Source organism: Macaca nemestrina, chromosome 13 (assembly GCF_043159975.1).
Source record: "Macaca nemestrina isolate mMacNem1 chromosome 13, mMacNem.hap1, whole genome shotgun sequence".
Lineage (NCBI taxonomy): Eukaryota > Metazoa > Chordata > Mammalia > Primates > Cercopithecidae > Macaca > Macaca nemestrina.
In genome coordinates, this window is record NC_092137.1 from 44,340,611 (window position 1) to 44,363,384 (window position 22,774).

General features: G+C 37.9%; 1 protein-coding gene across 8 annotated transcripts in view; it reads left to right on the plus strand.

Moving 5' to 3' along the window:
- Positions 1-22,774, plus strand: part of LOC105464941 (protein phosphatase, Mg2+/Mn2+ dependent 1B) — an 87,414-nt gene that overhangs the window by 51,467 nt on the left and 13,173 nt on the right. For 2 of the 8 annotated variants that reach the window (XM_011713092.3, XM_011713093.3), the window contains 4 exons: positions 1,261-1,378; positions 9,453-9,564; positions 9,960-10,017; positions 21,450-21,887. In XM_011713092.3, the coding sequence (XP_011711394.2) occupies positions 1,261-1,378; positions 9,453-9,564; positions 9,960-10,017; positions 21,450-21,755 (594 nt within the window). In that variant the 3' untranslated portion in view covers positions 21,756-21,887. Of the gene's footprint in view, positions 1-1,260; positions 1,379-9,452; positions 9,565-9,959; positions 10,018-14,469; positions 15,346-16,292; positions 16,383-21,449; positions 21,888-22,774 lie in introns of those variants that run through there. The other 6 variants (XM_071076643.1, XM_071076642.1, XM_011713095.2 and 3 more) reach the window with 4 other exon arrangements.

Genomic DNA, 22,774 nt, shown 5'->3' on the forward strand with positions numbered 1-22,774 from the left:
GTACAGGGGCACAATCTCAGCTCATTGCAACCTCCACCTCCCAGGTTCAAGTGATTCTCCTGCCTCAGCCTCCTGAATAGCTGGGATTACAGGCGTGTGCCACCACGCCTGGATAATTTTTGTATTTTTAGTAGAGACAGGGTTTCACCATGTTAATCAGGCTGGTCTTGAATCCCTGACCTTGTGATCCACCCGCCTCAGCCTCCCAAATTGCTGGGATTACAGACGTGAGCCACCCCGCCCGGCCTGTGCTTCCTTTTTAACGCAGGTAATTTGTGAGGGTGTGGTTAAAAGGGAGAAATAAAATATGTCCTTAAATTAGCTATTTTAGCCACTTTGTAAAGACTCTGAAACTATTTGCGACTATACAACAATCTGATGTCTTTTCTTTAAAAGTTATTATATGACTACAGTTGGATCTCAGTTGTCCAGTTACAGTCCACTGTTGCTGTGCCCTTTGAATTGTTTCTTGTATTAATAGTTGTGGGGCTGGGCGTGGTGACTCACGCCTATGAATCCCAGCACTTTGGGAGGCTGAGGTGGGTGGATCACCTGAGGTCAGAAGTTCAAGACCAGCCTGGTCAACATGGTGAAACCCCATCTCTACTAAATATTAAAAAATTAGCCGGACATGGTGGTGGTTGCCTGTAATCCCAGCTACTCAGGAGGCTGAGGCAGGAGAATCGCTTGAACCCGGGAGGCAGAGGTTGCAGTGAGCCAAGATCGTGCCATTGGGCTCCAGCCTGGGCAACAAGAGTGAAATTTTGTCTCAAAAAATAATAATTGTTCAGTTTAGCATTTTGGGTATTCCACTGGATAACAAGTTTCAGCTATGTTAAATTCACAGAGTCGTAGCATTGCTCTGATGCAGTTTAAAAGCTAAGCTGGAAAACATTTGCATATGTGTTTGGGAGGATCCATTGTGGACTTAAGCCAGTTTGGGAATAGACAGTTTTGAGTGGGAAATAGTTTAGAAGATTTAATTTGTATTGAAGATATCTTCATTTCTCAGACTGGAATGGTGATGGGAAGAATAGTTCACCAGAATTAAAAATACAAAAATACTTACAGATCTACCCATATATAGACACCTTGTTTCTTCAAGTTGTGTTTTCAGTAGTTCATTGGAATAAAAATGTGTTGAACATAAACGTTCTGGATGATTAAATAAACTATAATTGCTTAAAGTATTTTGAAGTAAATGATAGTTGATAGACTGTAGAAATACAATTTTTTTCTTTTTTTTTCTTTAATATACAGGGAAGTCGAGATAACATGAGTATTGTACTAGTTTGCTTTTCAAATGCTCCCAAGGTCTCAGATGAAGCGGTGAAAAAAGATTCAGAGTTGGATAAGCACTTGGAATCACGGGTTGAAGGTAAGACAGATGCTTTTTAAAAATACAGACAGGCCAGGCATGGTAGCTCATGCCTGTAATCCTAGCACTTTTGTCACCTGGGTAACACAGCAAGACTCTATCTCAAGAAAAAAAAAAAATTAGAGAGGGAAAGTATTATTTTTGTTTATCAAATGATTATTTTAAAATTTCCTGGCCAGGCGCGGTGGCTCACACCTGTAATCCCAGCACTTTGGGAGGCTGAGGGCTGAGGCGGGCAGATCACGAGGTTAGATCGACACCATCCTGGCTAACATGGTGAAACCCTGTCTCTACTAAAATACAAAAAATTAGCCGGAAATGGTGGCACGCACCTGTAGTCCCAGCTACTCAGGAGGCTCAGGCAGGAGAATTGCTTGAATCTGGGAGGTGGAGGTTGCAGTGAGCTGAGATCATACCTCTGCACTCCAGCCTGGGCGACAGAGCGAGACTCCGTCTCCCCCCCAAAAAAATTACATAGGACAAAGAAGTATTTCAAAACAAGTCCTTGAAAAAACACATCTGTCTAAAATTTACTATCTTGGACCAATGTGTGGAGATTTATTGACAGGGAGAAGACAAATATGTCTGTTTCACCACCAAAGAGAAACATAATTTGAAGGTAGTTGGTTAGAGCTTGCTGGTTTTTTTTTTTTCCTTCTTTCCCTGCATACATTTCTGCTAGTAAGTGGAGAATCCACTGAAATTTCCCTTAACAATATCATGAAAACCAAGTACTCTAATTCCACTAATACTAATTCTCCCTTCCTGGTTTAATTATCATTGGAATTCATTACGGTATCCTTTCCCTTTTATTGATAGAGTTAAGATTAGTGGTTCAAAAGATTATTTTACATATTTTTTTAAACTTCATTTGGCAATAATTTTTTTATTTTTTTGAGACAGGGTCTTGCTCTTTTTGTTGCTTAAGGCTGGAGTACAGTGGCGTGATCTCGGCTCACTGCAGCCTCAACTCCCTGGGCTCAAGTGATCCTCTCACCTCAGCCTCTCCCAAGTAGCTGGAACTACAGGCATGTGCCACCACAGCTGGCTAGTTTTCTTTATTTTTTGTAGAGATGAGGCTCACTGTGTTTCCCAGGGTGGTCTCAAATTCCTGGACTCAAGCGATCCTCCCACATCGGCCTACCAAACTGCTGGGATTACAGGCGTGGGAGCCACCACACCCAGCCTAATAATTTTAAACATACAGAAAAGTTGCAAAAGTATTACAGGAGCTCCCATGTACATGTAGTATTCTTTACCTAGATTCCTCATTTGTTTATGTAATACCACGTTTGGCGCATCTCTATATATACTTTCTGTAACATTCTCATTTTCTCTCTCCCTCCTTCCTTCCCTCTCCCCCTCTCTCTCCTCTTACTCCCCTGCCCCCCCCATGTTACTACCTTTTCCCTGAGCCAAATCAATTGAAAGTTGCAAATGTGATATATCAGTACTCCTTAATAAAACGAAGATTACATAACACTACATAACTGTAGTACATCCATAAAAATTAGGAAATTGGCCCGGCACGGTGGCTCACACCTGTAATCCCAGCACTTTGGGAGGCCAAGGTGGGCGGATCAGGAGGTCAGGAGTTCGAGACCAGGCTGGCCAACATGGTGAAATCCCATCTGTACTAAAAATACAAAAATTAATCAGGCCTAGTAAAACGGGTGCCTGTAATCCCAACTACTCGGGAGGCTGAGGTGGGAGAACTGCTTGAACCTGGAAAGCGGAGGTTGCAGTGAGCTGAGATCATGCCACTGCACTCTAACCTGGATGACAGAGCGAGACTCTGTCTTGGGAGGGGAAAAATTAAGGAATTAATGTTGATACAATATTAATATGTAATCCACAGATCTCATTTAAATTTCCCTGATTATCCCAGTAATGTCATATGTAGGTCCAGGTGCAGTCTAGAGCATGTGTGTTGCATTTAGCTATCATGCCTCTTTAGTCTCTCCCTCAATGGAAAAAGTTCTGTAGTCTTTTTTTTATTTCTATGGACCTTTACATTTTTTAAGATGACAGGTTTGTGGAATGTGCAGCTTGGGTTGGCTGATGTTTCCTCTTGATAAGATTTAGGTTATACATTGGCAGGAATACCGTGGAAGTGATTGTAGATTCTTCTCAGTGCATCACAATCAGGGAGGCATGCGATGTTGATTTATAATGTTAACATCTTTTGTGACTTTCTTGGGTTGTTGTGTTTCAGGTTACTTAATTAATAATTATGTTATACCTAATAAGTATTTAATAAATGTGTTATATTTACTCATAAGTATTCTATGGGGATATACTTTTGAGATTGAGATTGTTAATAACCTATTCTCATTAAGATTTCAGCAGATAGTTTTAGCATCCATTTGTGATTTTTGCCTGAAGAATGATAGCCAACTGGTGATTTTCTGATTTAGTCATTCTTTTTTTTTTTTTGAGATGGAGTTTCGCTGTTGTTGCCCAGGCTGTGGAGTGCAATGGCGTGATCTCAGCTCACCGCAACCTCCGCCTCCCAGGTTCAAGTGACTCTCCTGCCTCACCCTCCTGAGTAGCTGGGATTACAGGCACGTGCCACGATGCCCGGCCAGTTTTGTATTTTTAATAGAGATGGGATTTCTCCATGCTGGTCAGGCTGATCTCAAACTTCCCGACCTCAGGTGATCCTCCCAGGTGATCCGCCCACCTTGGCCTCAGAAAGTGCTGGCATTACAGGCATGAACCACCGTGCCTGGCTCAGTCATTCTTTTTATATGTGTTAGCATTTTACTGCAAGGAAAAATTTTCTTTTCTACCTGTTTATTTATATGAGCACAGACTCACAAATTCCTGTTCTATTCATTGTATTATAAACTGTTTCAGCCAATGAGAGCCTCTTAAAACTTGTTGCAGCATCTTTTTGTCCTGCCCGCAACTGTACAGTGTTACAGGGTTTATTGTAGTTTTCTCCCTTTTCATATTTATAACTCTCTTCTATCACGGCTAACCTTCATGCGTATGCCTTCCTCACTCCACATTGCCCATCCCTGTAGCCATCCTAAAGCTATGCTTACTGTGGTTAGCCATGAATATCCCATTCTGGACCAATTTGTGGCCACTATTTCCCCCTCCACTCCCTGAAAGATTTGTTTTGCTTAACTAAGCAAATCTAATGGTGTTGGACAAAATTATTCAGGAACGAGAGAAGGGAGAAGCTAGTCTGTTTATCTTTAATGTAATTGCTGGTATGTTTGAGTTTAAATCTGCTGTCTTTCTTGTTTCATCTATTTTTTTTTTTTTTAATCCTCCATTCTTGCCTTCTTTTAGATGTATTCCAGTTCATCCTAGGATTTGCTTATTAGTTACACATTCTTTAAAAAATTCCATTTAGTAGGCTGGGCACGGTGGTTCACGCCTGTAATCCCAGCACTTTGGGAGGCCAAGGAGGGCAGATCACGAGGTCAGGAGATCGAGACCGTCCTGGCTAACACGGTGAAACCCCGTCTCTACTAAAAATACAAAAAGAAATTAGCCGGGTGTGGTGGCAGGTGCCTGTAGTCCCAGCTACTTGGGAGGCTGAGGCAGGAGAATGGCATGAACCTGGGAGGTGGGGCTTGCAGTGAGCCGAGATCGTGCCACTGCACACTCCAGGCTGGGCGACAGAGCAAGACTCTGTCTCAAAAAAAAAAAAAAAAAAAATTCCATTTAGTTAAAAAAAAAATTTAGTGGTTACCCTGATAAATTGAGAATGTATTTTTCAGTCTTAAGGCCCTTTTCTTTTTTACTTTCAACCCTGAGAAGCTAAGTATCATAATCTTAATATAACCTTTTGATTTTATATATGCTGTTTTTAAGATATGAAATTACTTTTTATAAAGTTAGATTGTCAGTCTTTTTTCTTTTCTTTGTGGGAGAACTTTGATATCATACCAAGCTCTTCCACTCAAGGTTATGTAGTTACCTGTATTTTCTCCTAACACTTTTATGTTTTGATTTTTTTTTTTCTTTTTGGGGAGAAAATACATTTGAGTGATATAACTTACGATGATGGTGTAATGGGCTTGTTGAATTTGGCCTGTTGTGAGTCATTTTGTATATAATAGGCCACAGTAATTGGTGAGAGTTTTGAACTGTGAAGATCTGTGATTTCTAATATATAATTACAATTAAAAGTATAAAACCAAGGAGAGTCTTTTGCAAATTTGGAGAATGGGGATTTAGCTTTTCTGTCTCTATAACTATCTAGCTATGCACCCTAAACAATGTGCTTAAAGTTTTTTGTGGGCCTACAATTTCCTCAGCCCTAAATGAATCTTGTTTTTAGGTCTCAGTGCTTTTGAGTCTCAGTGAGTCCTGCTTTGAGGGTGATGGAAACGTGAGAAACATGTAAGAACACATTGAAGATTATGTCAGATACGGTCATATTCCTATTGATAATATTATTAAGAGGAGCTATTTTTATAGGAGTTAATGTTTAATGATAAATTGTAGTACATTGGGGTTGTAGATTGCTGACTATAGTTTATCAGAAGATGGGAGGAATTCTCTTAGTTTCCTTCTTCCTCATTCATAAAGAAACCGGGTAGTTTTTATTTTAGGAAGAACTCTCAAGTTTGGTCAGCTGCCTGTTATGTGATCTTATCCAACTTGCTTAACCCCTCAAGGCTCCAGTTACGTTATTGGAAACTAAAGATAAAAACACCAACCATAGAGGGTTCTTTTTGTTTTTTTTTTGTTTTGTTTTGTTTTGTTTTGTTTTTGATACATAGTCTCGCTGTGTCCCCCAGGCTGGAATGCAGTGGTGCGATCTCAGCTCACTGTAAGCTTCACCTCCCGAGTTCACACCATTCTCCTGCCTCAGCCTCCTAAGTAGCTGGGACTACAGGTGCCCGCCACCACACCCGGCTAATTTCTTTTTGTATTTTTAGTAGAGACGGGGTTTCACCGTGTTAGCCAGGATGGTCTCGATTTCCTGACCTTGTGATCCACCCACCTTGGTCACCCAAAGTGCTGGGATTACAGGCTTGAGCCACCATACCTGGCCCCATAGAGTTTTTTTTTTTTTTAATAGATTGTTGCAGAAAAAGCTTATTGATGACAATTGTTAAAGATGGTAAGGCAGATATTTTTTTCAGGGGGGGCATGGCAGTAGATATAGGGACCACTATGATAGAATCTTGCAGTGACAGAAAGCAATTAAACTCAACTTGGGGTTCCATAAAGATAAGTGGAATTTATAACAAAGGAGCTGAGTGCTGGAAGGGAGTGTCAGTGGGTGAAAAATTATTACTAAGAGAAAGCATCAACATAAGGAAGGGGTTTCTGGCTAAACTGACTTGATAGGATGGCAGGCCAGGCTGAAATATCCAGAGTGGTCATATACCAAGTATGTGGGGGTTTTCAGTAAACTGAGCAGGATTCTCAGTCAGCCTGGTTTCTACAAGCACAGAGAGGGAGCCCAAAGGTCTCTTAGTCAGAAAGAACTCAAGAGTCTTGCTGAAGGTTTGGTCCAAGGAAAGAGTTTTTGTCAAAATAAATGAGAATTTTGTTTATTAAGCACCTATTATGGTGCCTAGCATGTAAGTCCTCAGCAAACTGTAACTTGTATGAACTCTTAGCTTCTGTAATAGCCACATTTTAATTTCTTAAAGGTGTGGTCAATTCAGTTTAACATGAGTTAATAATATTAATTTTCTTTTGCATAGTTTGTAACTTTCCAAAGTATATATTATATAGGAGAGATAACAAATATGTTATATGATCTCTAGGGCCTGTAGCAAATAGTTATTATTAATCAGGAAACAAAATTGTTAGCTCGGCAGCCACTACAAATTAAGTTGGTACTTAAAATGTAACTTCACAGTAGCTACACCTATAATCCTTGGGATGCCGAGACAGAAGGATTGCTTGAGACTAGGAGTTCAAGACCAGCCTGGTCATCATAGACCTACAAAAAAGTTTTAAAAAATAGCTGGGCATGTTGGTGCACACCTGTAGTTCCAGCTGCTGGAAGACTGAAACAGGAGGATCGCTTGAGTTCTAGGAGTTTGGTGTTACAGTGAGCTGTGATGGCACCACTGCACTCCAGCCTGGGCCACAGAGGAAGAACATGTCTTTAAAAAAAAAAAAAGTAACTTTTTATTTATAAAGCAGTGTTCTTCAGGAGCATTGTGTTTCTTCTGGGGTTTTAAATCATGTAATATGACTTTAAATTTTGTGGTAACTTGGTAAATCTGTGTATATGCTTTTAGTGATGACTGGTCAGGTAGGAAAGGAATAATACTAAAATAAACAGGAAATAGTTCACCTAAATTGATGAATTGTATATTTAATGATTGCTTTCTACATATAGATTTACTCAGTGTTTATTGAACACGTGTCACTGAGAATATAGCAGAAAAAGAAATCTCATGGAATTTGTATTCTAGTAAAAACCTATTTTTTTAATAGAGAAATAGAGTAAGCAGAAAGCAGCAAGGAATATTGGTTAGGAATGTCTCTGTGAGGAAGGACATTTGAGCAGAGACCTGCATGGAGAGAGAATATCTGAGGGAAGAACATTCCAGGAAATGAGAACAGCAAAGACTAGGAGGGAATGTTCTTAGTGAGTGTAGCTGGGTTAGAATGAGCCAGTAGAAAACTAGAGGAAGATTAAGAGGTTTGTAGGAGGCATATCATGTAGGGTTCTGTAGACCAAAGTGAGGACTTTGGACTTTATTTGACTTGTGGTGGGAATTCATTGGAAGATTTTGAGTACAAGAGTGATTTGTTCTTTTTTTCCAAATGATCTCTCTTAGTTGCTGTATGGAGAAGAGATTGTATAAAGGGGAAAAGAGAAGGCAAAATACCAATTAGAAATTAAGCGTTAATACATGGTAGTGGTAAATTGGACTAGAGTAGAGGAGTGTGAAAATGCCTGGAGACATTTTTGGTGTCATAGCTGAGGGGGTGCCACTGGCATCTAGTGAATGGAGGCCAGGGATGCTGCTTGATACTCCACAGCGCACAGGACAGCCTCCACAACAAAAAAATTGTCTGGTGTAAAATGTCAGTGCTGTTGATGTTGAGAAGCCTTATACTATAAGACACAGACTTAAGGTAGAAAACTTAGACCTGCCTGTAATCCTAGCTACTCGGTAGGAAATGTTAAAGTCAATGTAAGGGTCTTGTGAGGCATGGTAAAACAGTTTGGATTTTGTATCTCAAGGGCTGCTGAAGACACTGCCTTTTTTTGTTTTAAAAGTAAGGCCTGGGCTGGGTGCGGTGGCTCACGCCTATAATCCCAGCACTTTGGGAGGCCGAGGCGGGCGGATCACTTGAGGTTGGGAGTTCGAGACCAGCCTTACCAACGTGGAGAAACCCTGTCTCTACTAAAAATACAAAATTAGCCAGGCGTGGTGGCACATGGCCTGTAATCCCAGCTACTTGGGAGACTGAGGCAGGAGAATCGCTTGAACCCAGGAGGCGGAGGTTGCAGTGAGCCAAGATCGCACCATTGCACTCCAACCTGGGCAACAAGAGTGAAAGTCTGTCTCAAAAAAAAAAAAATGCTGTAGAATGTAACTATTTCAGGTAAGTAACAACCTGTAAAAATGATTTTTAATTTCTCCCCTTTTTCTTACAATTCTTATCCAGCTAAACTTTTGTTATCCTTTAGTAATGGCATTCATAACTTTTATATTATTTTTAATATTAGATCAGAAGTATTTTTCCGTATAGCTGTTTCTGTATTCATCGAGACACCTATTACGTAATTTTTAGTGATTATAGACCATTTCACTCAATGGCTACACCAAAGTTTTTTTTAACTGTCCTCTTGTTGCTGAACATTTAGTTTGTTCCAGTTTTTGCTTTTATGAATAATGCTGGAATGAACATATATGTGCAAATAACTGTGTTTTCCTTTTTTTTCCCTGCATGACAATGTTTCAGTCAATAAGTAGCTTCTTGTATTACTTTTAAAAAATTTTTTGTGTGCTAATGATAATTTTTTTTAATATATTTTAAAATAGGTACTACCAAATAGTATTCTTGTTTCACTTCTTGGTGAGTACTGGCTTATCACATTAATTTAGGAACTTTTTTTAAAAACCTACAGAGATTATGGAGAAGTCTGGCGAGGAAGGAATGCCTGATCTTGCCCATGTCATGCGCATCTTGTCTGCAGAAAATATCCCAAATTTGCCTCCTGGGGGAGGTCTTGCTGGCAAGTAAGTAGAACAAAAAGAGCTAATTTTGAGTTCGTTTATAATTAGTAATTAAATAATTTGGGGTAAGGAAACTTAAATCAGAAGTACATCAATTATCTAGAGGTGAAATGGGTTAGTGTTTCTTATGCTAGAGAAGAACTCTTAAAACTTCATCCAAAAACGATTTTTTAAAAAATCTATCATACTCTGAGTATGAAGGTCCTTCTTTCCTTGCTAATGAGTACAAATGGATTGTGCAAAATCAGATTCTGAGAGTAAAGTGTAGAAAGTATGTTCTTGACAAGTATAGAGTGTAGCAGTTACTTTTTTAGTGTAGTCAGGATGAAATATTGAGATATTCACAAGCTTAAAATTCTATGTAATCTAATAAAACTAAAGCATGATTTTTTTTTTAGGCGCAATGTAATTGAAGCTGTTTATAGTAGACTGAATCCACATAGAGAAAGTGATGGGGTAAGTTTTATTTTATTTCATAAGCATTTGAAGTAATTTCATAATATAAATACTAAATATGAGTACATTTACATTAATGAAGTCTATAATAAATTATAGTCTGTAGTAAATTACTACTGCTTTTCATTTTAAGGTGTCAGTTAAAGTTTAAGAAAATGTATTGAAGGTAGAGATAAAATTTTGTTTTGTGGATAGCTTTGTTGTCACTTTCTGGGCATCAAATGACCTTTTTTATTTGCGCTGTCTTTATTCTCTATATGTCTGCTTTTCCTTCTTCTCCTTTAAACCTTAATTTTGAGGCAAGAATGCTCTTTTAAATATCTCAATTTCTCCTCCAGCAGGCTGCTGCCATCACCAGAAGTTAGCGATAGTGAGTGAGTTATTATTTTATGACCAGACCTTTCAGTACCCCTGTATACCCACTTGGAATACCCGAGGATAGTTTTTTTCTAATATTATTGTTGTGTTATGGGTATATGAGCGTTGAGCTGAGATGACCGTTTCTGTTGTGCCTTGCTGTACTTCATCAGAGCAAGACTCTATGCCCTTACCTTTTATTTTGCTTTCCTTCAAAATGTCAGCGAGCTGCCAGCTGCTGCTCTATGTTGTTTTATTTTGTTTTAGTACTATTACCATGAGACAGAAGTCTCTTTTTTTTTTTTTAATCCAAGTGAGTTCAAATAAGTATTTTTCTCTTGGGTTTTCAAGTTTTTATGTCTAAAAATAAATTACTTAATTTTTAATATATGTGCTTCAAAGCTTTAAGGGAGCCAAACTTAGAAACGAAACTGATTGGGAGCAAGAGCCCCCCTCCAGTCTCCAGCTCCTCTTGGCAGATTGAGAGAGACAGTATCCATTGGCTAGAAATCATATATCATCTCAGTTGTATTATTTGCTAGGATTCATTATTGCATAGCAATATAATATAGTTTCTTTTCCTTAACAGTAAAAGTATCCTGGCAAAAAGGAAAATTTAACAATTAATATAATTTTAGTGAGTCATATAAAAGTGATGCTATATATTGCTAATTATAATTTATATCTTGGTCTAGTGCAGTAATTCTGAGTTCTTTTTTGTGGCAGGTACCTCAAAGTATTAAGAATTGTACCCAAGGCCGGGCATGGTGGCTCACGCCTGTAATCCCAGCACTTTGGGAGGCCGAGGCGGGCGGATCACCTGAGGTCAGGAGTTTGAGATCAGCCTGACCAACATGGAGAAACCCCGTCTCTACTGAACATACAAAATTAGCCGGGCATGGTGGCGCATGCCTGTAATCCCAGCTACTTGGGAGTCTGAGGTGGGAGAATTGCTTGAACCCGGGAGGCGGAGGTTGTGGTGAGCTGCGATCATTCCATTGCACTCCAGCCTGGGCAACAAGAGCAAAACTCCGTCTCAAAGAAAAAAAAAAAAAAGAATTGACCCAAAGCTGTGAAAATTAATTTAAAAATACAAATATTTTATGTGATCCATCAGAGAACCCTCAAAGAAATGAGTGTAGGATATTGACATGACTAAAAGGATGGTGGTAATTTGGAAGGTTGAGAGAAGAGAATCTTTCCTTTTCAGCTACATTATAGATTCTACAGGGCATCTACTACCTTGATTAGAGGAAATAAGCCCTCAGAAGACAGTTATTGATTCATTATTAGCCGTAGAAGTACTCCCATTTCCTCAGATGTTTCAAAGTACAACCCTCATGTGTAATCTTAAAAAACATATATATATACCTTGCTGGATTTTGGGGTCCCTCAAGAAAATAGTCTGTTTTTACTCCAAACAAGGTTTTCTGTTTAACATATACCAAGGGTAACCTAAATTTTTTAAAAAGAAAAAACGATTACACATAGTAGCTACATAAACAGGGAGTAAATAGGCAACGGAACTATGAAACTAGGAGGAAATGCTCAATATATAAACCTTACCTTAAATAGATTGTTCTTTGGCTATAGAAATGGAATATATGTACTTAATTACCTTCATACATAAATGTTCTGTTAATATCAGCAGATCAAATACTGACAGTGTGTCATATAGTGGATTCACAGAGGGAGATGACTAGAAAACATAAGACATGACCCCACTTGTGTGCTCAGTGCAGCTTACACTGTAGTTATAAACACACCTTAAATGATCAAAATATTTCACATAGCTTAGTAACAAATAAATGACAAAATCCAGAATGTGACCATTGCCATGTGAATTGGACAGTGATTGCTGTGAAAGTTCAGCTAAGTAGGGGGAAAGTCAGCTTAGAGAAAAGATAGGATTTGAAGAATGATTTGAATGGTAGAAATGACATGAGGATGATGATCTTTCAAGTGGACTGGAGAGGCATGGACAAAGTATAAGCTGTCTTCAAAAGAAAGGACATCTTTTTTGGCTAAAGCAGAGAACTGCTGTGGTGAAAAATAAGAATTTAGGTTGCAGAGGCATTTGCTAAGAGACCAGCCTTTTGAACATCATTTTAGGGTAATGAACCACCTTATGTTTGGAGCATAAGAATGATAGACTCAAGAAAAATCTGTGGTATTTTAATCTGTTAGAAACATTTACCGTATTAAAGAGATGCAGGCAGTCAGGTAGTTGTGAAATAATTACAGAGACCAAATGGTAACTGTAAACTTATTATCATTACATAGATATATGGATTAAAGGAACTTCCCTTGTTTACTATGAAAACTGACTTTGCAGCCTAGAATTCTAAATGGGGAAATATATGCCTTTCACAATAATCACTAACTTAGAAAAATGTTGAACTATAATTGCAAGTAGCAGAAATGTGCTGAAAAATACCGCAGAAGGAGAAGGAATGAAGAAAATACAGACATGTGATTACATTCTCAGCTCTTAACTTGACCCACTGTAGCAAAAAGCTAGCCACAGAGGTGCTCCATAAATGCTTCTTAACAGTGTGGATGATGTCGCCAGGAGCTGGATATTAACTTGCGGGGTCAGAAAGATGAAAGTATGGTAGAATTACAGAAGAGGAGAAAGTTGGAAGGTATTATAAAAATTAAGTGTTTTTTAAACAACAAAAATTATTTTTGTTTAGATATTTAAACAAAGAATTCTAGCCAGAGTTAAATCGGAGGGTTTTTTTAGGCTCCTGAAATGTCTGCTTTATATCGGAGAGAATTGTTCTGTTGTAAATGATTATAAGTAGTACCACTAGAAATAGGGATTCATTCATTTTTCTTATAATTAAGACAAATCTTTTAAATAAATATTTTTCAGAAAGCAAAGTCAGAAATTAAGTAATTTTAATATATATTCAGAAAGGTTACTATTTAGGGGAAACTTCTTGTTTACTAAATTTGTTTTTTAGTCTGTGTTCCATACTAAACTAACTTTTAAGAATGTGTTCCATCTTCTTACCGCAAGCAATATTGTGGTATTTTCCCAACTTTTAAAATGCAAATTTGTAACAAAGAGTCTAGCAGGGATTCTTAGTCTAGGGATGCACGAATCCCCAGAAATCTTTTGGAAAATCTCCAGCAAAAGCAAAACTACATTTTGCTGCAAGTTGTGTTTATATTAGACAGGGCTCTGGGGTCACACTCCTTCCCTTTTTCTAAAATGCTAGTTTGTGTTTTATAACTAGAATATAAATTTTGTGAGATCTGGGACTTTATCTGATTCATTTATGTCTGTAGTCCAAGCGCTTACAACATTCCTGGCATACTGTGAAAGCTCAGTAAATATTTTTTGAATAGGAAATATTTGTATTTATTCATTTCTAGTAATTTGCTTAAGGCTGTCCTTAAGTCATATATTTAAAAATTAATTTGAGGTTACTAATTGGTATGAAAGTCTGTATTTATAGCGTTTTATATTTTCATGCAAAACGTTCTTCCCTTGAAAAAGACTCATAATGCTTTTGAATTAGTATGCCACTGATCAAGTAGTTGCATAAGTTGGTAATTTTCCAAGGGTAAAGTTGCACAGGGGGGTGACCTGTATTTACCCAGCTCCTACTTGTGCCAAGCCCCTTATTTATACACACACAGTCATAGGTAATCTTCTCAGTACCTTTCTTTTACAGATGAGACTTACAGAGATGAGGTAGCTTGCACAGGTCACAAAGCTAAATAAATCATGCAGCCAGAATTTGAATTAGGCTGACTCCAAAACCTGTTCTCTTTACATTATTCCATGTGGCCTTTTTAAGGTAGTTAGAGATTATGTATGTCTGTTCCCCACCTTTGTCTACCATCCAGGAAAAATCATTTCCCATTCTTTCGTAAATATGTTTAATAGTCTTAAGATACTCTGTTTTATTGATTGAGACAGGGTCTCGTTCTTTGTCCCAAGCTGGAGTGCTATGGCACCATCATGGCTCACTGCAGCCTCAACCTCCCAGGCTCAAGCGATCCTCCCAGCTCAGCCTCCAGAGTAGCTGGGATTACAGGCACACAGCACCACACTTGGCTAATTTTTTGTATTTTTTGTAGGGACAGGGTCTCGCTTCATTGCCAGGGCTAGTCTTGAACTCCTGAGCTCAAGTTACCTTCCTACCTCAGCCTCCCAAAGTTCTGGGATTACAGACATGAGCCACTGCACCCAACCACAAGATAATCTGTTTTTAATGGTAAATATTTTATAAAGTTGTTGAAGCAGTCAAGCCCAATTCCTTGTCAGTTATTTTTCATTTAAATACACATATTTATCTTAATCCAAAAATGGTTTAAGGCATTTTGATCTTAGAGAAGGGGAGAAAAAAACAGGACAGATTAGTCTCTTTTTGAGCCCAAAAGAATCTCTGTATTGTTTTTACTTTATTAAATTTTGCATGCATTTTTCTGTTTTACTTCAAACAGATAAATGCAATACCCATAAGTGCTTTTACATTTTTATATCACAGTTTTTAGAACTATGTGAATATTAGTTTTTTCATGTTTACTTTTTATTCACTTATCAAAGCATTGCCATAGAGAAGACCTATACTGTTTGAAAATGCACTAACATTAGTCACTATGTTTTTAGGGTATGATTGATATAACACTTAGCTGTGTGGTCTTGACCGACACCGTCTAAAATTATTCATTAAATTTGACATGATTCTTCAAGTAACATCTAATTTATTAGAATCTTCATTCGTTATCAATTGTATCACATTTTGTCATATTCGAGAATTTTTAGTTTTAAAATTTTTTTGTCTGACAAGCAGCGCATAGGACTCCACAAGAAATAATTTTACTAGTGTTTACTTTTTCTCTACTGTTATAAGTAGTCATTTTAAGAATTTTGGTTGTGGGCCAGGTGCAGTGGCTCACGCCTATAATCCCAACACTTTGGGAGGCCGAGGCGGGCAGATCACGAGGTCAGGAGATCGAGACCATCCTGGCTAACACGGTGAAACCCTGCCTCTACTAAAAATACAAAAAATTAGCCAGGTGTGGTGGCGGGCACCTGTAGTCCCAGCTACTCGGGAGGCTGAGGCAGGAGAATGGCGTGAACCCAGGAGGTGGAGCTTGCAGTGAGCCAAAATCGCGCCACTGCACTCCAGGCTGGGCGACAGGGCGAGACTCCGTATCAAAAAAAAGAATTTTAGTTATGAGAGCTGTGTTTCAAGAGATAAATAATTGCTGCAAATAAATATTAGCTGGTTAAACTTTATTTTTTTAAATGTGCTTAGATTACCTTCCTTCCCCCTCTTATTACTACACTCTGCTTGATTTATCTAATTTCTATGTCTTATTTGGTGTGAGTTAGTATTTTCATTATGAGAGATTTGATTTTTAAGCTGTGTTAGTCTAGCTGATAGTAAAACCTTAAAACCTAGGGTGGATGGGAGATGTCCTAAATTCTCATTTCAGTAATTGCCTTCAATTTACTTTACAGAATAATTGTAAACATCCCATCTGATATGATAGTTTAATCAATATAACTAGAGTTCTATGGTATTATTAGTTTTACTATATTAAGGAAATATAAAGTTCAATATGAAATAACCTGTGGTGTTCTATAATTCACCAATATTTCTTTAGTAAGAGTCTTACCTATATGAGGTATTTCATATGCAAAAAATGTTACTCGCCATAGTGTATTCAACAGAGCATAAAGCTAGACATTGATCTTAATTATACCTGTGCACAAATCAGAGCTCTGCCACTTACTAAGATTGTCACTCTGACAAATAACTTAAATCTCTCTGAGCCTTAGTTTCCTCACTTATAAAAATAACTGGAGTTCTTACTTTGTAGGGTACCTGTGAGGATTCAGTAAGATTATGTATGTAAAGTTCTTAGCACAAATATTATTTTTCCTTCCCTAGATGATAGGAGGACATAGAATGGAATATGAAATTGTCTTTACTCTCAAAGAGTTTGCAGTCTAAGTGGAGAGTCTTGTGAACCGTTGCAAGGTAGAGTTAATAGCTATAATAGATGTGTAAAAATAGGTGTGCTATATCAATTGTATGAGTCCAGATAGAGAAAGTGCAGGAACCTAGATAATAGGTTTCTCTTCTAATATTAATGAAAGCCCATGAGAGAGTTATGTAACAGTGTTTGGAAAAATCAAATGTAATGGCTGGGGAAGAGATTTCAGTCCTCTATTGTCTATCCAGAGTGATGAGAAAGTGCAATTTGCCATAAGAAAAATGACTTTTAAGTGTGGTCATTAGCTAAAGTTCTTCTCAATTTAGTGATTCTGTAATGTCAGCATTGCAAATCCATCTCTACTTGATTTATTGGTTTGGTTTTCTTTTGCTTTTAATTTTTTTATTTTTCATTTTTTGAGACCAAGTCTCACCCTGTCACCTAGGCTGAAGTACAGTGGTGCACTCTCGGCTCACTGCAACCTCTGCCTTCTAGGTTCAAGTGATTCTCCTGCCTCACCCTCCCAAGTAGCTGGAACTGCAGGCATGCACCATCATGCCTAGCTAATTTTTGTATTTTTAGTTGAGACGGGTTTCACCATGTTGATCAGGCTAGTCTCGAACTCCTGAACTAAAGTGATCCACCTGCCTCGGCCTCCAAAAGTACTGGGATTACAGGTATGAGGCACCATGCCTGGCCATGGTTTAGTTTTAGTATGCCTTTTTTTTTTGAGTTGGAGTCTCACTCTGTCACCCAGGCTGGAGTGCAGTGGCACAATCTCAGCTCACTGCAAGCTACGTACCTCCTGGGTTCACGCCGTTCTCCTGCCTCAGCCTCCCAAGTAGCTGGGACGACAGGGGCCTGCCACCACGTCCGGCTAATTTTTTGATTTTTAGTAGAGACAGGGTTTCACCGTGTTTAACAAGGATGGTCTCGATCTCCTGACCTCGTGATCTGCCCGCCTCGGCCTCCCAAAGTGCTGGGATTACAGACCTCAGGTCAGCCACCGTGCCTGACCTAGTATGTCTTTTAAAAAGCAACTTCCCTTCCCAAACTATCACTGCTATGGCAATTCACAGAAATACAGGTGATTAATAATGAAAGTGTCAGTTGGAAAGTGAGAGGTACTTTATATGTTGAACTTGCCAAAACTGACCCAAATACGACAAATAGAACAACCTTTCATCCAACCTTATTAATAAGTCCACCTCCAAATAGAGTTACGCCATTTAGTCTACATCAGTGATTTTCAACCCTGGCTGTATATCCGAATTGCCTGTCAGGCTTTAAAAGAACAACCCAAATCCACTGAATCTGTGTATTTTGAAATAGAACTTTGACGTGTATGCAATTTTAAAAGCTCCACAGGTAATTCCAATGTGGAACAAGGGTTGATAATCACTTCTATGTGTAAGTCTTTGAAGCAGATTTTGTTTTAATGTCCTGTAATGTTTTAAAAATAAAATGGTAGGTTTTTATCCTTTGTTTTTTTCTTTTTTTTTTTTTTTTTGGTTTGGGGGTTTTCTGGGGGAGAGGGTTGTAGGCCCTGCATTAAAAAGTCTTTGTGATATACCATAAAGTAGAACATTTCCTCTTAAAGACTGACAGGTTTATAATTATACTTATCACATTGTTCCATCTCAACACTTCCTGAATAGATTGAAATGGGAAACTTTGTATTTATTTATGAATGAATGAATGAATGAATGAATGAATGAATGAATGACAGAGTCTTCCTCCATTGCCCAGGCTGGAGTGTAGAGGCATGAACATGGCTCACTGTAATCTCAACCTCCTGGGCTCAAGTGATCCTCCCACCTTAGCTTCCCAAGTAGCTGGGACCAGAGGTGTGTGTTGCCACACCTAATTTGTAAAATTTTTGTTTTGTAGAGACGGGGTCTCCCTATGTTGCCCAGGCTAATCTCAAACTCCTGGGCTCAAGTGATCCTTTCACCTTGGCCTCCCAAAGTGCTGGGATTACAGGCATGAGCCACCAGCCCTGGCTGAGAAACTTTATTTAGGGAAACATGTTTTAAGTCCACATAATAAATTTTGCAAATTAAAAGACAGCTAATATGCTTGTTGTGCAAAATTGGAAAATTCAAAGAAAATAAAGTATCTGAACTCCCTGCCCATTATCATTGTATTGCTGTATTTCCTTTCTTTTCAGGTATTTTTACATATGCTAACATGAACAGATACACAGACGTATATGTACCCAAAAAACATGGGCGATACACAGTATCATCTCTTTTTTTTTGGGAGATGCCTAGACTGGAGTGCAGTGGGTGTGATCTTGGCTCACCGCAACCTCCTCCACCTCCCGAGTTCAAGCGATTCTCCTGCCTCACCCTCCCGAGTGGCTGAGATTATGGGTGCACACACCATGCCTAGCTAATTTTTGTATTTTTAGTAAAGATGGGGTTTCACCATGTTAGCGAGGCAGGTCTCAAACTCCTGACCTCAGGTGATCCACCCACCTCGGCCTCCCAAAGTGCTGTGATTACAGGCATGAGCTACCGTGCCCGGCCCAGTATCATCTCATTTTTTGCCATGAGGACACTTCCCCGCCCCGTTCCCCCCTCCCCACCCTGCCACATGTCTGAGGCAAGAAAACAAGCACTTTGTTGTTGTTGTTGTTGTTGTTGAGATAGTCTCATTCTGTCGCCCAGGCTGGAGTGCAGTGGTGTGATCTTGGCTCACTGCAACCTCCGCCCTCCGAATTCAAGCGATTCTCCTACCTCAGCCTCCCGAGTAGCTGGTATTACAGGAACCTGCCACCGCGTGCTGCTAATTTTTTGTATTTTTAGTAGAGGCAGGGTTTCACTATCTTGGCCAGGCTGGTCTTGAACTCCTGACGTCATGATCCACCCACCTCAGCCTAACAAGCACTCATTTGTTTTTTTGTTCTTTTTTAAGAGGGTCTCACTCTGTCATCCAGACTGGAGTTCAGTGGCATGATCATGGGTCACTGAAGCTTCAACCTCCTCGACTTAGCTCAACCTCTCACCTCAGTTCCCAGAGTAGCTGGGACTATGGGCGTGCTCCTTTTAAACATTTTTTGTAGAGATAGGGTCTCACTGTGTTGCCCAGGCTGGCCTAGAACTCCTGACCTCAAGCAATCCTCCTACCCCTGTCTCCCAAAGTGGTGAAATTGCGGACATGAGTCACTGCTCCTGGCCAATGGGGACAACTTTTTAAAAAATAACATTCATCTGCTCTCATTTTTCTAATAAAACATTGCCATTTATTATATGGCTTTATTAGTGTTATCTTTGTTCTAAAAGTGTAGTATAGTGTCTCTAAAGAAGGTTAAGAGTTTGTGTCAGATCAACTGCATCAATAACCTATTTTGTATTTTATTTTAAGATGAAAACTTCCAAATGTATTCAAAAAGGGGATATGATATGTTGGAACAGCTGTACATTGTCTATCTAGATTCAACAACTTAACATTTTGCCATAGTTGCTTTGTTTTTCTTTCTGTATCTATTGTTTTTTTTCTTTTTTTGAGTGAACCCTTTGAGAGCAAATTGCAGACATCATATTTTACCTGTAAACATTTAAGCATGCAGCTCTTAAGAATGAAGACGTGTTTCAACCAGGCGCAGTAGCTCACACCTGTAATCCCACCACTTTGGGAGGCCAAGGCAGGCGAATCACCTGAGGTCGGGAGTTCAAGACCAGCCTGACCAATATGGAGAAACCCCATCTCTATTAAAAATACAAAATTAGCTGGGCGTGGTGGCACATGCTTGTAATCCCAGCTACTCGGGAGGCTGAGGCAGGAGAATCACTTAAATCTGCAAGGTGGAGGTTGCGGTGAGCCAAGATCACGCCATTGCCCTCCAGCCTGGGCAACAAGAGTGAAACTCCATCTCACAAAAAAAGAATGAAGACTTTTTTCTATATAACCATAATACCATTATTATACCTAAGAAAATTAATTTTTAAAAAATTTATTTGTAATTTTTGTGGGTACATTGTAGGTGTATAAAATAATAAATTTTATAATATCGAATATCAAGTTTAAATTTCCCTAGTTGTCCCCAGAATGACTATTGTAATTGTTATTTTGAATCCCAGTCTAATCAAGTTTATCAGTCAAGCACATTAAACAAGTCTTTAATCATCAAGCCCCTCAGCTGTTTTTTTCCCCTTGACACTGACTTTGAAGAGCCTGAGCCAGTTTTTTATAGTACATTCTGCATTCTGAATTCATATGATTGTTTTCTCATGTTGTGCTATAACTTGATCCTCTATTCACTTTTTCCCTGTAAACTGGGAATTAGCATTATTAGATTCATTCTAAACATTTTTTGGCACGAATACAGGACATGACTGTATAATGCATCATATCAAGAGGCACATAATGTAAGGGTATCTTGATTTTAGTCTGTCAGCTTAACTGTGATCAGCTTGGATGATTAGAGCTTGTTCTGTACAGTATTAAAGTAATTACTATTGTAGAAACCTGTAGATTTTCCAACATTTACTAAAATATGAAAGGATTGAGTAGTTTATTATTCATACTTAAAATACTTAATTTATTTTTATCTAGATGTTTTTATCAAAATAAGGGCAAAAAGTAAATACAATTTTTATCCGTGAAAACTCTAAAGTCTTTCAAAGATCTGTTTAAATCTATATAGTTTTATGTTTTGTATTTCCTACTTATCATTTAGCAGAAATGATGAAGAAATTGTTCTGATGGCTTGCTTTTCTGTCCTTTTCCTACTGCTTTAAACATTAATTTTCTTTTGTACTAAATCGTATAGCCAATTATTGTTTTTTTTTTTTAAGTAAGTCAGTTTTAGGAAATGCTTGTGTTGCTGTTGAATTATAAAAGCTGAGTAAATTTCAGATTAAATTTTAAATGACTGTGAAATAAGACATAAACTAGTTAATGGTAATTTGCTTAAAATGACTTGAGATATTATAATTGGAAGTTTTTATTGATACAGGTAAGAATCGATATTTAATAAAATGTTCTCATGCTTAGACTATATTACTTTTCAGTAGAGAAATTAGTATTTTGCTGTAATGTGTTATGAAATACATGTGATATCCTAGTTTGTCTACTGACACTGGGGTCTTGAATCTTAAAAAAAGGCCTCCGAGGAAGCAGAGGAAAGTGGATCACAGGGAAAATTGGTGGAAGCTCTCAGGCAAATGAGAATTAATCATAGGGGAAACTACCGACAACTTCTGGAGGAGATGCTGACTAGTTACAGGCTAGCTAAAGTAGAGGGAGAAGAAAGCCCTGCTGAACCAGCTGCCACAGCTACTTCTTCGAACAGTGATGCTGGAAACCCAGTGACAATGCAGGAAAGCCATACTGAATCAGAAAGTGGTCTTGCTGAATTAGACAGCTCTAATGAAGATGCAGGGACAAAGATGAGTGGTGAAAAAATATGACTTTTCTTTTTGGTAATATTTTTGTGATCTTTGATGGTTTTTAACTTAGGAAGTGTAATGTATGCATTTATATAACCGTTTTGTTATTTGAATCTTGGAAAACTAGTTTTATTATATTCAGATAGCCTTGTTTTTTAAAAAGGCCTTTGCATACACCTTTATGAGATAGTGTAAAATTGACTATTTATATTAATGAAATTATATGTCATTTCACATTGTATGCCAGAAATTAGGATACCAATTATGAATTACAGTCAGTAGTTAATACTAGATAGGATTAGAAATTTTGATTAGAGAGATTACACTATATTATGGAAAAACTTGTTAATGTAGAATTATACTGCTTCATATTATTTTACCTATTAGTATACTCATAGTTAGCTTTGTAATAAATTTATGTTTTCTTTAATAATTTTAGTTCTTCAAAAAATGGCTGATGCTGGCCTGTAATTTTTCTTTCAAGGATAATAATTTGTGTGTTGTTTGATTTGTTTATATTTTATATCTCTGTAGTTTTATTTTTAGAAGTTGTGAGATACTGGATGTGTGGCTATTTTTCCTTTCTCTGTATTCTTTATGAAACATAACTTTTGAAAAACCTATGTATTATTCATACAGCTTTGGTTTGTATATTCTGTATAGCCTAACTACACACATCAAAATGTATGTCAACCAAGTGTTTAGAATGAAATTATAAGTGTTTAAGTCCAAATAAAGCATGTAATGTGGAATAATCTATGCATGTTGTACTTATTTTTGAATTAATTTTTTAAAAACAACCAAGTTTGGTATATTGGAAGAATACCCATTAGAAATTCATTTGTATTTATATAACATTTAGAACACTTTTGGCTTACCTTTTTTCATTAATAAAAAGGAAAGAAGTTTAATGTTAAAATATATGTGTTACATACTTAAATCTATTCTTTTTCTTATCCATCTTTTGTGGTACAAAATATTAATCTTTGGAGATTATGGGCACACATAGACATGTGAGAAAATTGCCACAGTGAGCATTT